The 13230-nt window shown below is 41.1% G+C and overlaps 1 protein-coding gene across 9 annotated transcripts in view; it reads right to left on the reverse strand.

The window, feature by feature from the left end:
* The window catches only part of Ankrd17 (ankyrin repeat domain 17), a 141528-nt gene that overhangs the window by 21385 nt on the left and 106913 nt on the right, over window positions 1–13230 (reverse strand). For all 9 annotated transcript variants that reach the window (NM_198010.2, NM_030886.2, XM_006535289.4 and 6 more), the window contains 6 exons: window positions 11535–11630; window positions 9884–10000; window positions 6090–6261; window positions 4945–5392; window positions 4317–4472; window positions 1825–1974 (listed from right to left, as the gene is read on the reverse strand). In NM_198010.2, coding sequence (NP_932127.2) covers window positions 1825–1974; window positions 4317–4472; window positions 4945–5392; window positions 6090–6261; window positions 9884–10000; window positions 11535–11630 — 1139 coding nt within the window. The remainder of the gene's footprint in view (window positions 1–1824; window positions 1975–4316; window positions 4473–4944; window positions 5393–6089; window positions 6262–9883; window positions 10001–11534; window positions 11631–13230) is intronic.

Here is a 13230-nt window from a genome sequence, read left to right on the forward strand (position 1 = left end):
TGGTTTTGAAGGCATGAAGAGATCATGATGAGCAGCTGAGGCCTGGCACTGAGAGAGTCCATGGAAGGCCACTGGTGAAGGTTCAGCCCTAAATGCAGTTTGGCCCAGGACTGAAGGGGTCATGCAAAAGAGTTGAGCTTTGACACTAAAAGGAGAGCCTGTGAGAGGCTTTTGGTGAAACCTAGTTGTAGTGGAAGACCCCAGCCAGCTTATTGGAGATGCCAGTACCACAGGATGATCATCAAGAACAGCAGCAACAGTGGGAGTGGATCAGCTGGAGGTTATAGTGCTACAGAGCACAGAGATAGTGACGCCAGCCCTTTGGAGGAGCCCAGAAGATCATGTGTGGATCCCAGACACTGAAACAAGAAGCTGTGATACTTGGAGACCCCAAAATGTTTGAGATGTCAGAGCCATAAGATATCTCCTGAGACATGCTGCTAACAGGATGTGGAACCAGTCCAGGAAAAGAGAAAGGGCCTGGAGATGTGAAGACCACTTTGACATCAGACATAGAGATGCAGAGTCTGGAGTTTGCCCAGCTGTTTTCCTGTCTTGATTTGGGTATTACAGTTAAGCGATTGGGTGGATCTCAGAAGAGACTTTTTAAATTTTTTATTATGCTGTGGCTAGGTATGGCCCCCCCCCCATAGATTCATGTGTTTGAATAAGTCTATGGGGACCAGGGAATGGAATGTGATAGTTTGTATGTGCTTGGCCCAGGGAATGGCATTATTTGGAGGTATGGCCTTGTTGAAATTGGTGTGTTCTGCTGTGCGTGGTGGCGCACACCTTTAATCCCAGAACTCGGGAGGCAGAGGCAGGTGGATTTCTGAGTTCGAGGCCAGCCTGGTCTACAGAGTGAATTCCAGGACAGCCAGGGCTATACATACAGAGAAACCCTGACTTGAAAAACCAAAAAATTGGTGTGTTCCTAGCCGGGTGTGGTGGCGCATGCCTTTAAACCCTGTCTCAAAGGGGGGAAAAAAAAAATTGGTGTGTTCCCATGGGAATGGGCTTTAATACCCTCATCCTAGCTGCCTTGAAGCCAGTATTCTGCTACCAGCGTTCAGATGAAGACGCAGAACTCAGCTCTGCCTGCACCATGCCTGCTGGATATTACCATGCTCCCCCACCTTGATGATAATGGACTGAACCTCTAAATCTGTAAGTCAGCCCCAATTAGATGTTGTCTTTATAAGAGTTGCCTTGGTCATGGTGTCTGTTCACACAGGAAAAGCCAAACTAAGACAATGTCTTAGTGGATAAGAGTGCTTGCTGCACAAAGTATAAGGACATGAGTTCAAATCCTCAACAGCCATCTAAGAGCTGAATGTATATAGCCCACATAAAAATGACTATAACATCCGCATTATTCATGGAAGAAGATCCTGGCAACTCCGGCCAGTCAGTATAGCCCAAACAGCAAGCTTCAGGTTCACTGAGGGGATATTCTTCTCTGGCAGTGTGAGTGTACATACAATAACTTGTGCAACACACACACACACACACACACACACACACACACACACACACACAGATACACTACTCCCCTACTCAAATGGTTCTTACTCTGTTGAGTTACAGTACAAAGAAAACACAAAACCGGGCTGGTGAGATGGCTCAGTGGGTAAGAGCACCCGACTGCTCTTCCGAAGGTCCAGAGTTCAAAATCCCAGCAACCACATGGTGGCTCACAACCATCTGTAACAAGATCTGACTCCCTCTTCTGGTGTGTCTGAAGACAGCTACAGTGTACTTACATATAATAATAAATAAAAATTCTTTAAAAAAAAAAAAGAAAACACAAAACCAAAGCTTTACCTTATAGTTATTATCCGGTCTCCAGTCTTGTCTTTTTGCTTGTCAATATCTATGTGTGCACCAGTACATTCCCGAATAGCATTGATATTACAGCCACCTCTTCCAATAACTCTGGATATCACAGTTGATGGAACAGATACTTTTTTTGACCTGTTTAAAAGTTCAATCAACAATAAATTAGTAAATTAAAACATTAGTGGTTATAATGAAAGTAAGAAAGTTTTACTATTAAGGTTTTTTTGTTAATTATTACTATAAATGGAGAATTGACCTGCTAAATAAGCTTATATTTATTCTTTTGATTTTAAATACTGGGTAAATACAGGATCTCAGTATGTATCTTTGGGTGGATAGAAAAGTAGATATTGGCCTGCCTCCAATGTTAGGATTAGAGGTCTAAGCCACCACACACCAGCGTTTTATTTATTCTTAATCCAGATAAACAAACCTTTTGTCGAGACTGCTATAGACTATGGTGACTTTGGAAGTTAGACTAAATGTACTTTTTTATTATGCTGTGGCTAGATATTGCGATTAAAAGGTCCCTTTAATCCCAATAATCTGGAGGCAGAGGCAGATGGATCTTTGATTTCTAGGCTAGCCTGGTCTACACCCTGTCTTAGCCTAGCATTTCACATCTTGTTGCTCTCTTGACTATCATCCTATTAATCCCTGAAGCATATACTAGGTAGGTATGTACTCGGCTACTGCAAATTCTTGTGATACAAATTAACAGGGATGGTTAAAGGATCTAATTTATCCTAAAGTCCAAGAAAGGCATTTTGTAGGCACTTCTATGTTTGACTTAATTATTTCTGGTGTTTTATCTGATATATAGTTCATTGAACTCACATGAGGGGGACAAAAAGCCTACTAGAAATTAAAAGAAGAAAAGCCACCTAAATTAATCTGCCAAAAGCTGGAAGTTGGTATCAGGAAGAGCAGTGTTAATCAGTGGGTACCACTTGTGTGGACTGCGTAAGAAAGACTGTAGCCTAGCTTGGCTTCCAAGTCAAACAAGCTTGTCTCCAACTCTCCAGTTCTTAGACTATAGGCATGGATTATCATGCATGGCTTTGCAAAATTACAAGGACTTTTTTTTTACATTGTATTGCAAGGCAACCATGTGTCATATGAAACTCACAGGACAACTTGGAAGAAATGGTTCACTTTATGTGTGTCTATATGACTGACTGCATATCATGTATGGGCAGGTGCTTGTAGAGGCCAGAAAAGGATGTCTAATGTCCTTACATGATGGTTACACAGGCAATTGTGAGCTGTCCCCATACGGGTGTTAGCAATTGAAAGCAGGTACCCATAAAATTACAATTTTATTTGTATGTTGTGAACAATGAGGATCTCAACACTCAAACTCACTATGTAGCTGAGGATAACATTAAACTACAGATCCTCCAGTGCTTCCATTTCCCAAGTGCTACCTGGCTTGGCACATTTATCTTCAAACTGGTATATAACCTGGGGAGATTGTTCAGTGGTAGCGCACTTCCCTAGCACCTGGGAGGCCCTTGGTTTTATTTTATCACCATTGCTGAAAAATAAAAAGGCCGACATAAGTTCCTAACAGTAGCTAAAGAGAACACTTCATAAAGTCATAGTCTAGCTGGACATGGCAGTAATCTCACAACTCAGGAGGTAGAATGAGGTGGTTTTGATAGGTTTGGCCCCCACTGATTTGTGTGCTGAATGCTTGGCCATAATTATGGAGTGACACTTTGTGAATGGTTCAAGCTCTGCTCAATGAAGAAGAAAAGTCTCCTCTTGGTTGCCTTTGGATCAAGATGTAGAACTCTTGGCTCCTCCAGCACCATGCCTGTCTGCAAAATTGCCACGATGATAATGGCCAGCCCCAACTGAAATGTTTGCTTTTGTAAGAGTTGCCTTGCTATGGTGTCTCTTCACAGAAACAAATCCCTAAGACACAGAGGCAGAGACAGGGCGATCTAAGCTCCAAGCTACCCAGAGCTACACAATCAGACCTTGAATTAAAAAAAAAAAAAAAAAAAAAAGTATGTGTGTGGGGGGTGGGGAGGCGGGGGGTGGAGTTTGAGAGAATAAGCAATAATGTGTTGACACATGCCTGTCATTTTTATTTTGAGGACTTAGGAGGCTAAACCCTGCCTCAATAAATAGCCCTATGTGGTTATCCTAGAAAAGCACCGAGGTGAGGACGGAAAGATCAGAAGTTAGTCCAAACTTAAAACCTCGTCTCAAATGAAAACACAAACTGGACTGCGGATATTCAGAAGTGCTCACCTAGCACGGCAGAGGGCCTGGGTTCCATCCCCACAAAAAGGAGTCTCTTGAGAAGCACAGCTTTTCCCAGAGTTTATTCATGTTTGAAAGACAGGGTTTAAAGACTCGCTTTGTAAAAGGCTGTCCATTGACCAGATCGAGGTTTGGGACATGATTGTGTCTGTAACCTTGGGAACAGTTCGAGGAGTCTAACTAATAAGCCAAAAGTCACTCACCGCCTTACGACCTCCTTCCATCCTTCTTCCCTCTTTGGCCCACGCTTAGGACTTGCTACTGTTAACTTCCCATTTGGAGAGGAAAGAGGAGACGGACCAGATTTTGTACAAGTTGACAGAGAATTACTGGTCCCTTCATTGACAGTCTCTGACAATCTTTAACAAAGGAGGGAAAGTACATTAATAATGATTGGGTAGTAGAAGAAAATAGTTATAAATACCAATTAAGGCCACGTAACCAGTTGCAGAAATGAGTAATATGAATGCTAATATGTCTTATTTTGTTAATGAATTTCTTCCAATTTCTTTAACATCAATTGGTATTTAAGTTGAGATACTAAAAGAATGTTGAAGTCAACATGTAGCCCAAACTGGCTTTGAACCTTTGAACTCTTGCTTCAGCCTCCCCAAAGGCTGAGACTACAGGCATGACCCAGCTTCACTATCCATGTTTTTCATAAGCTAAGTTTAACAATCACGAAAAATTACATAGTGAAAATTATTTATTTTCTCAGCATAAAATCTAAACAACATCTTAGTATTCTTTACCATACAAAAGTATTTGGTAATTTACTTGTCTCACAAGGTGTTTAACACAGCACCAGTAAAAGCAGAACTTGGAACTAACTTTATAGAAGCCTTGCCCGAAACGGATTTTCTCTCCTCTTTTGGAAATGTAACAAGAACAGACGGCTGCTTCTTGCTGGCCATAGTGGTCGTGACCACAGCCGACGCATGATTGTTACTCTTTCTGCTGCTGTTGCTGTTGCTGCTCTCGTCACTGCAGCTGGAAATCCTCATGTTGTCACTGTCCCCACTCTCGCTGGTGCTGCTGCTCTTGGACTCTCCATTCACCTTCTCTGGCTGACTGTACGAGATTGGTAGTGGATCATCAAATATAATTTGAACATTTTCTGGAGTAATTTTATTTTTCCTGTTTTTCCTCTTTGAGCTGGTTGTAGTTATGGTATTATTTCTTTTACCATGGGAACCTGCCAAAGTAGTCCATGTAGCAGATATTCCTATGGTAGTGGTGGTAGTGGCACTTGGAGGCTCTGTCAAGACTTCAGGTTCTTCTGTAAAAGCAGCAATAGTGAGTTAGTCATTCACTGATGAGACTGATATGACAGCAAGAGAAAATATTTGGAAACAGTTGGGAATAAATCACTTATGGGAAAATACTCAAGTGGTCAATTATATGTGGTTATATAAATTCAAAAAAAGGGGAGAAAGACATGAACCCAAAGGTTTTACAAATCAAGAATGGAAGAAAATGTCCATTAAGAGGTTTTTATAAGCAAGGTGGTGGTGGCGCAGGCCTTTAATCCCAGCACTTGGGAGGCAGAGGTAGGTGGATTTCTGAGTTCAAGGTCAGCCTGGTCTACACAGTGAGTTCCAGGGCTATACAGAGAATCCCTGTCTCGAAAAAAACAAAAACAAAAACAAAAAAAAACAACGACAACAAAAAAGGTTTTTAGAATGTAAGTTAATATAAAGTCGGGGAATAAGTGAGTAAACAAAATGAGACAACTACATTTATAACCTGTGGTCATCAAATACTTAAGTAAAAACAACTGAGCAGACCAGAGACAGATCCAGCACTACTTTCCTGGCATTCTGAGACAATCTAATCAAGTTGTGCCACTGGGCCACTCACTCTGCAGACCAAACAGGACTTGAACATGATCCTTTTACCTCAGCCTACCATATAACTGGAATTAGGGCTACTAGGTGCAGCTGATTTTGACTGCATGCTCAGCTGGAAAAGAATACCTTCAACTTTAAGTTTCTCTTTTTCTTGAGCAGCTTGAAGTTCAAAGTTCTCCTTATTTTTGGCTTCAATTTCCTCTAATTTCCTTCTTTGTTCTTCCTTTTTTTTCCTTCTTTTCTCTTTTCGCTTTTCTCTTTTAGCAGCCAAAGCCAGCCTTCGACTTTCTTCCCTTAACTATTAGAAAAATAAAAATAAAACTTACTTTGAATAAAAGTAGTCATGTAACATTAATTAGAAGGCAATTTAAAAACATTAAAATTCACTGAATTGAACTCGCTGCTGGAGAGAAATGACACAAAGCATACTTAGCAGACAGTGACTGTAGAGAGGGGAGACACAGGTAGGGCAGTATCTCCACTCTGGGCCGAAGAATAAGCTCCAAGCAAGAATTTCTTACAGACTTATAAAAGTAGAAGGATTGGGGGAAAAAAGAAGAGGCGGACAGTAATGCACACAGATTAGGAGTATAATGATCATTTTTATACTATACTACCCTCTCCTTTTTTGGGAGGTACTATGTAGCTTTGGCGGACCTTGAACTCACAATGTAGAATAGACTGGCTTGAAGCTCAGAGAGATCCACCTGCTTTTGCTTCCTGAGCACTCGAATTAAAGGTTTTAATTACTGTTTTTAAGCAAAGGTCTTTTCAGTTCAAGGCTCGCCAAAGTAAGGGTATGAGGCCAATATAAGCTACACCTCAATCCCTGTCTCAAAAGAGAAGTCTGGGATATGGCTCAGCAATTATCACTTCAAAAAATTGTTTTAATGATTATAGGAATTTTTTTAAGGTTGGAGAGAGTTCAGGAGTGAGAGGTTATACTACTCTGGCAAAAGACGGTTTGGCTCCAAGCAGCCTTGTTTGATGGTTCAATCATTTCTAACTTGAGCTCCAGCAGGATCCAATGCCTTCAGCATCCTCACGCACCGAATCATTGCCTCCCCTCTGTATCCCCCAACATACACACAATAATGAAGAAGTGGTAAAGGCAAATTTTTAGGAAACAGTTGACAAAAAATGATGTCATACAAACTGAAGATACAGAACAGTGACAGGCTGCTTACCTAATGACACCTAGAATGAAGCCAGGCCAGGCAGGGAGGGAGGGTGATAAAGACTGTCATGATGTTCAACACACTCTCTCACCCCCAAACTAACTACACAGAGCAGAACAGGCTGTACTCCAACTCATGGTGACCCTCCTTCCTCATGTTCCAAGCTGGGATTTACTGGCAGGAAAAAGTCACTTTAAAGCTTCTCTTTTTGAATGCTCACTAGAGGGTGAATTTTAAAACACTTTAAACACCCTTGTTTCCTGACTTTAAACATAAAATTCTGTTGATAGGAGTGGGGGGTAGTAACTTACTAATGAAACTAAGGCAAACCAGGAATGGAGGATTTTAAAGGCAGGGGGAGGAAGATGAGGCCTTAACTGAGTTGGGTTAGTCTCTGAGCTGAGAATGTATGTAAGTATACTGTAGCTGTACAGATGGTTGCGAACCTTCATGTGGTTGTTGGGAATTGTATTTAGGATCTCTGCTTGCTCTGCTCACTCCGGTCCGCCCTACTTGCTCAGTCCCTGCTCGCTCTGGCCCACAGATTTATTATAAGTACTATAGCTGTCTTCAAACACACAAGAAGAGGGCATCAGATCTCATTACAGATGGTTGTGAGCTGCTGGGATTTGAACTCAGAAGAGCAGTCAGTGCTCTTACCCGCTGAGCCATCTCACCAGCCCCACGATTTAAGCAAAAAAAGCCCTACTTGCCCTAGAATGGGGAATGTTCTTGTAACTGCCTAATCTTGCCCAGCACTCTTACTTCTGTGAACAAGCTTGCTTGCCCCAGACGGCATGTAGGCAACGTGTGCTTGACTCCTGTAGGTGGAAAGTGCTTCAGTGTACATTCTTGCTCCTGGCGGCACAAAGGCATTATGAAATACATAGCTTTGTGAGTTTTGCCTTTATAAAGCCCTGACTAATGGAATTTGAGACTGCATTTTGAGAATGGTGCCTGGCACCATGAGTACACTGTCCCAGTGTCTGAGGAAAACCTCTTTGATATGTTTGAATAACAACTGCAGACACATACTAATTTAAAAATTATTTCTATTTTGTAAAAACACCCAGTAAATTTCAAGGCCTTAGACAACCTTAGATTCTTCCTAAGTATTTTCAAAAAATCCTAAAACTATTAACTTTGTTTAAAGGGAAGATCTAACTTCAGTTGGGATATTGTCAGCCAGATATTAATGTTAAGTTTCATAAGCAGGACAAAAGGCCTTACCTTATCAAAGCCAACCTGGCCACCAGCTTCTCTCAACACTGCTCAGTCCCTACCTGTTATATGGTCCTCCTGGTTTGTATTCTTACTCTGTCCCTACCCTGAACTCTTCAGCCCAGGGGGCTGAGCTGTTCTTTCCTGTATAATCTAACCACCTTGGTTAACTGTTCCTTTTGTACCCTTAGCTACTGTACCTGGCTCCCTTCTCCTTCCCCCACCTCCCCACATGGCTAAAGATCATGTTTACTATGTATTCTCCCAGATATGCAAATAGAGTTAGCATCATGAAAAAAGGACACAACTCAGCAGTTTCATATTTGATGCTACTCCGGAAGACCTGAGTTTCGTTCTTAGCATCCAACTCAGGCATCTCAGACACCAATAGCTCCAGCTCCTGAGGATCAGACACCCTCTTCTTGGCTTTGTAAGCACCCGTATATACATTCACATAGTCACACACAAAAGAAATAACAGGATAAACATGTAGCTTATGGTTTTAGGTAAGTGAAAGTCACTGGAGAGCAAGGGCCCTGACCCGTGATCCCAGCAGTGGAAGGTAGAATCCAGAGAGTCAGGATAGACTTGTGGCCTTGTCTCAAGCCAAAATAAACAACAAAACTGTATGATGATCCAGGGAAATAATGGGTCAAAAAGGAGGACTGTGTCAATAAGGAATAGGATACCCCAGGTAGTTAGTGCATGATGTGGGGGTGTGCTGTTTGCATTACTGGGACTATTGATGCTGGTTAGCTGGAGCTAAGAAATTAGAGGTGATTAAGAAGAGACCAGCATCATTGAGGTGACATCTTCTGGGAAGTGTTTCCTGAGAGCACAGAGGCTGTGTTCCAGAGATAGCCAAGGTTGTACTTTGTGCTGTGGCTGGACTTAGTAATGTGTAAAAGTTACTCAAGTGGTACTGGTTTTGAAGGCATGAAGGGGTCCTGAAGAGCAGCTGAGGCTCTGCACTGTGAGAGGCCAAGAAAGGTTGCAAAAACTCAGGACTTGAAGGGGTCATGTAAAGGAGCTGAGGCTTGGCACCATGAAGAGAGCCTATGAGAGGCTACTGGTGAAGCCTAGTTACAGTGAAAGACAGCAGTATTTTGGAAATACCAGTACCATAAATGACCACCATGAACAGCAGCAGCTGTAGATTACAGGCATCTGGAGCCTAGAAGACAAGATGTGTGCAGAACTGGAAAAGTGACCCAAGCCCTAGACATAAAATATAGTCTATGGTTGTGGCTGAGAATCAAGAGAAATTTAGTTAAGACTAAAATCTAGATAGAATGTATCTAGAAGATTTAAAAAAATTACTTTTCCCTTGTTGGCTGGGGGTGGGGTGGGGGTGGGGGGTGGGATCAATATTGCTCCAGTGCTATGATACACAGTCTAAGTAAACATTTAAACAGTATTAGCAACTGCAACAATTTGTGACAAATTGAAGAGAAAGAAAACAGAATTGAACACATGGATAAACTATAGAAGATGAAGGTATCACAGAGAGGCATCTGTTACCTTTTCCAGGTCTAGCTCCTCCAGTAGTATGCTGGCATTCTTATTTGCTTCAGCAGCCTGCCTGTCTTTGGCTTGTACTATTGACTCCATACAAAGATGACACTTCTTCAGCATCTCCTACAATGAAAAATTGGAAATATTTCCAGCTTCAAACGACAACTCATACTTAAAGAGTCTTACAAACACGACATTCATTAAGGTACTTAAAAAACAAGCTGGGGGTAGGCAGAGTAATCTCAAAACATCTATGAAAGAGCTAATACACATTATCTTAGGCCTATGACAATGCATACTCACATAGTGTACATACATACATGCAGGCAAATAACTCAAACACATAAATAAATCTAATAACAAAAACAAATACACACCACAGCTATAATTTTTGCGTACTGGTTAACTTGCTAAAAAGAAATGGGATAGCCGGGCAGTGGTGGCTCTTGGCTTTAATCCCAACACTTGGAGGCAGAGGCAGGCGGATTTCTGAGTTTGAGGCCAGCCTGGTCTACAGAGTGAGTTCCAGGACAGCGGGGGGGCTACACAGAGAAACCCTGTCTCCAAAAACCAAACCAACCAAACAAACAAACAAGAAAAGAAATGGGATCAATGTCAGCAAAAAAACAGATGTAAAGACATATACAGGGTCATTTAATGATTTCATTCTCAAAACACACTTAAAAAAACCAACAAAGGAACATTTCATTACCTAGTAGTAAAAAATTTGCCTGGGCATGGTGGCACACAACTTTAATCCCAGAACCTGGCAGGCAGAAGCTACATAGTTCCAGGACAGCCAGGAACACATAGAAAAACCCTGTCTTGAAAAACCAAAACAAAACAAAAAAACAAGCAAGAAAATACTAAAATAACTATTTAAGCCTGGGCGATAGTGCTTTGGGACCTTTGGTCCCAGGAGTCAGGAGTCAGGGGCAGGTGGGTTTCTGAATTTTAGACCAATCTGTTCTACATGGTGAGTCACAGGGTACCAAGGGTTATGGAGATAGAGGTTCCCCTGTCTCCAGGGAGTGGAATAAAAAAAAAAAAAAAAAAACAACAACCCTACCTCCAATTCCTCATAAAAAACATTCAATTCTGAGTTAGGCAGGACAATGAACAAGTTCATGTAAACACTGAAATGAATGGAGAGCTGCTCATTATGATGCAACAAAATACATTATGGATTTGTTGGCCTTCGTCAAGATTACACACACACACACACACACACACATAGAGGGGTACGTCAAAAACGATAGTGGGAGCTATCAATTAATTCTCTGGTAGGATTTATATTCTCCTACACCTGCCAAAATTCAAGCCACAAGTGCTGGGCAAAACAGAATCCTATTGGGGCAGAAAAGAATGCAGGACCCACTGCTCTAACACTGAACTTTACCTCCAGCCATGAATCCTCCTCAAATTTATAGCTCCACCAATTTCTGTGATGTTTAAGGAATCAAGGTTTCTTGCTAGAGAATAAGGCTCTACTAAGATTTTTCTCAGAATACATTACAAATTTAGCTACATCTTTTAAAAATTCATAAATATTACACTTTTTTTTTGTTGCTCCCACCAAGTTCTATGGGCACAAAAGCAGTATTAACCAAAACTAATCCCCAGTTTGTATATACAGTGAATCTAAACCCCACATTACCTTATCAGTGATGGTTGCTATATACCTCATGCATTCCGAATCTGATGGAAACTGATTGACCTCTTTGACTAAGTAGCGCACCACCTTCACATGACCCTAAAAGCAGATATTGCTGTTAGATCAAAAGCAGATGCTAACAGAGTTCAGTAAATCCCCTGTCTGAACTAACATTGACATTAATGTTCATGATGCAAAGTGAAGACCTTTGTATTTATACTATAAATGGAAAGAACAGTCTTTTGTTCCATTTTTCATTCTCATGTTGCCTTCCCCTAAAATAAAGAACAATGTGGACTAACATTCTAAAACGCTCTGAATAAAAGAATGGATATCAGCATGAAGTGACAGAAACATTCAGTAAGAAAATATTCTATAAATGTCATCATCCTTTTTTCTGCTATCACTCATTTTTAATTTTTTAATTCTAAGTTTATACCTTCAATTCCAGGACTGAGGCAGAAAGACTTTTGAGAGTTCAAGGCCAATCTGGTTTACACAGCAAGCCTTGGACAGGCAGGACCAGAGTACGATCCTGCTTCAATAAAAAGGTAACAATTTGTTACCAGAGAGGTCTGGTTGCCCATTCCTTAATCACAATCATAAGTGAGGGAGGCTAAGTGTGAGGACCAAGTATCCCACAACAGTCTCAAAGAAAGAAACTCTATACCCACACATCTTCTGGTTATGAGCCTACTGTCCTTTTTCCTCAGCATTTACTAATTTCTGAGATAATACCTACAATTTAGGTAATATGGGTAGACAGTAGTTAGTATTGCATGTATATATACACGGAAAAACTTTCTCCTATATACATGTTCATGTGTTTATGTCATGTATGAATTCAATTCCCTTCTAGCACCTCTACATGGGCAGGTGCGCATGGAAAGTACCTTTACCTGCTAAGCCATTTTGCTCTTACTCTGTCATGCTTTAAGTTATTTGCCTATTTTTGATACAGAAGATCATTATGTAGCCCTGACTGTCCTGGGTCACTATGTCGATAGACCAGGGTGGCTTATCTCTGCCTGATTCTGACTCTTGAGTGCTGAAAATAAAGGTGTATGGCCCCTCCACCTTTTAAGGATGAGCACTCCCCATGCTGAAGCTGGTCTCGAACCTGTTATGTAAGGCAGACTGTACTAACCCAGCTTCCAAAATACTGAGAGAAGTTAGGCTCTCTCTTCCTTTAACTTGCACTTGTATGTTTTATCCTTGGCTTTAAATGAATACTTATAGTCCTTAAAATGCTTCTATGCTACCACTAATACATCACCTTTCCTGTTAACATTCATTTATAAGAGGGAAGGAGGGAAAGAATTAGGTGGGCAAGCTGCTGGACTTGGCGATCTATTTTTGTAATTGCAATACTTGTAGAAAAGAATAAATGAGGACATAACAAAGGGTTGCAAAAGCATTATAGAACTTCTACAACCTTTATATGAACTCCAACAAGATGGAACAGTTTGTGAAGGGGAAATTTAAAATCCCCCAAAGAATGAATAACTAGAAAAATAATGGGCATTCCAGTTAAGAACAAAGGTAACCAGACAGGAGGTAAGAAAAAGATCAAACAACAGCATGACTCTCTTTCATTAGGGATTCATAATGGAAGCTGAGATTTAAGGACTAAACTGTGCTGGCTTCAATAGCAAATGAGTTAAGATTCTAATATGAAAAGACGCCACTGAGCCAAGAG

The sequence above is a fragment of the Mus musculus genome, chromosome 5, assembly GCF_000001635.26.
Source record: "Mus musculus strain C57BL/6J chromosome 5, GRCm38.p6 C57BL/6J".
Taxonomy (NCBI): domain Eukaryota; kingdom Metazoa; phylum Chordata; class Mammalia; order Rodentia; family Muridae; genus Mus; species Mus musculus.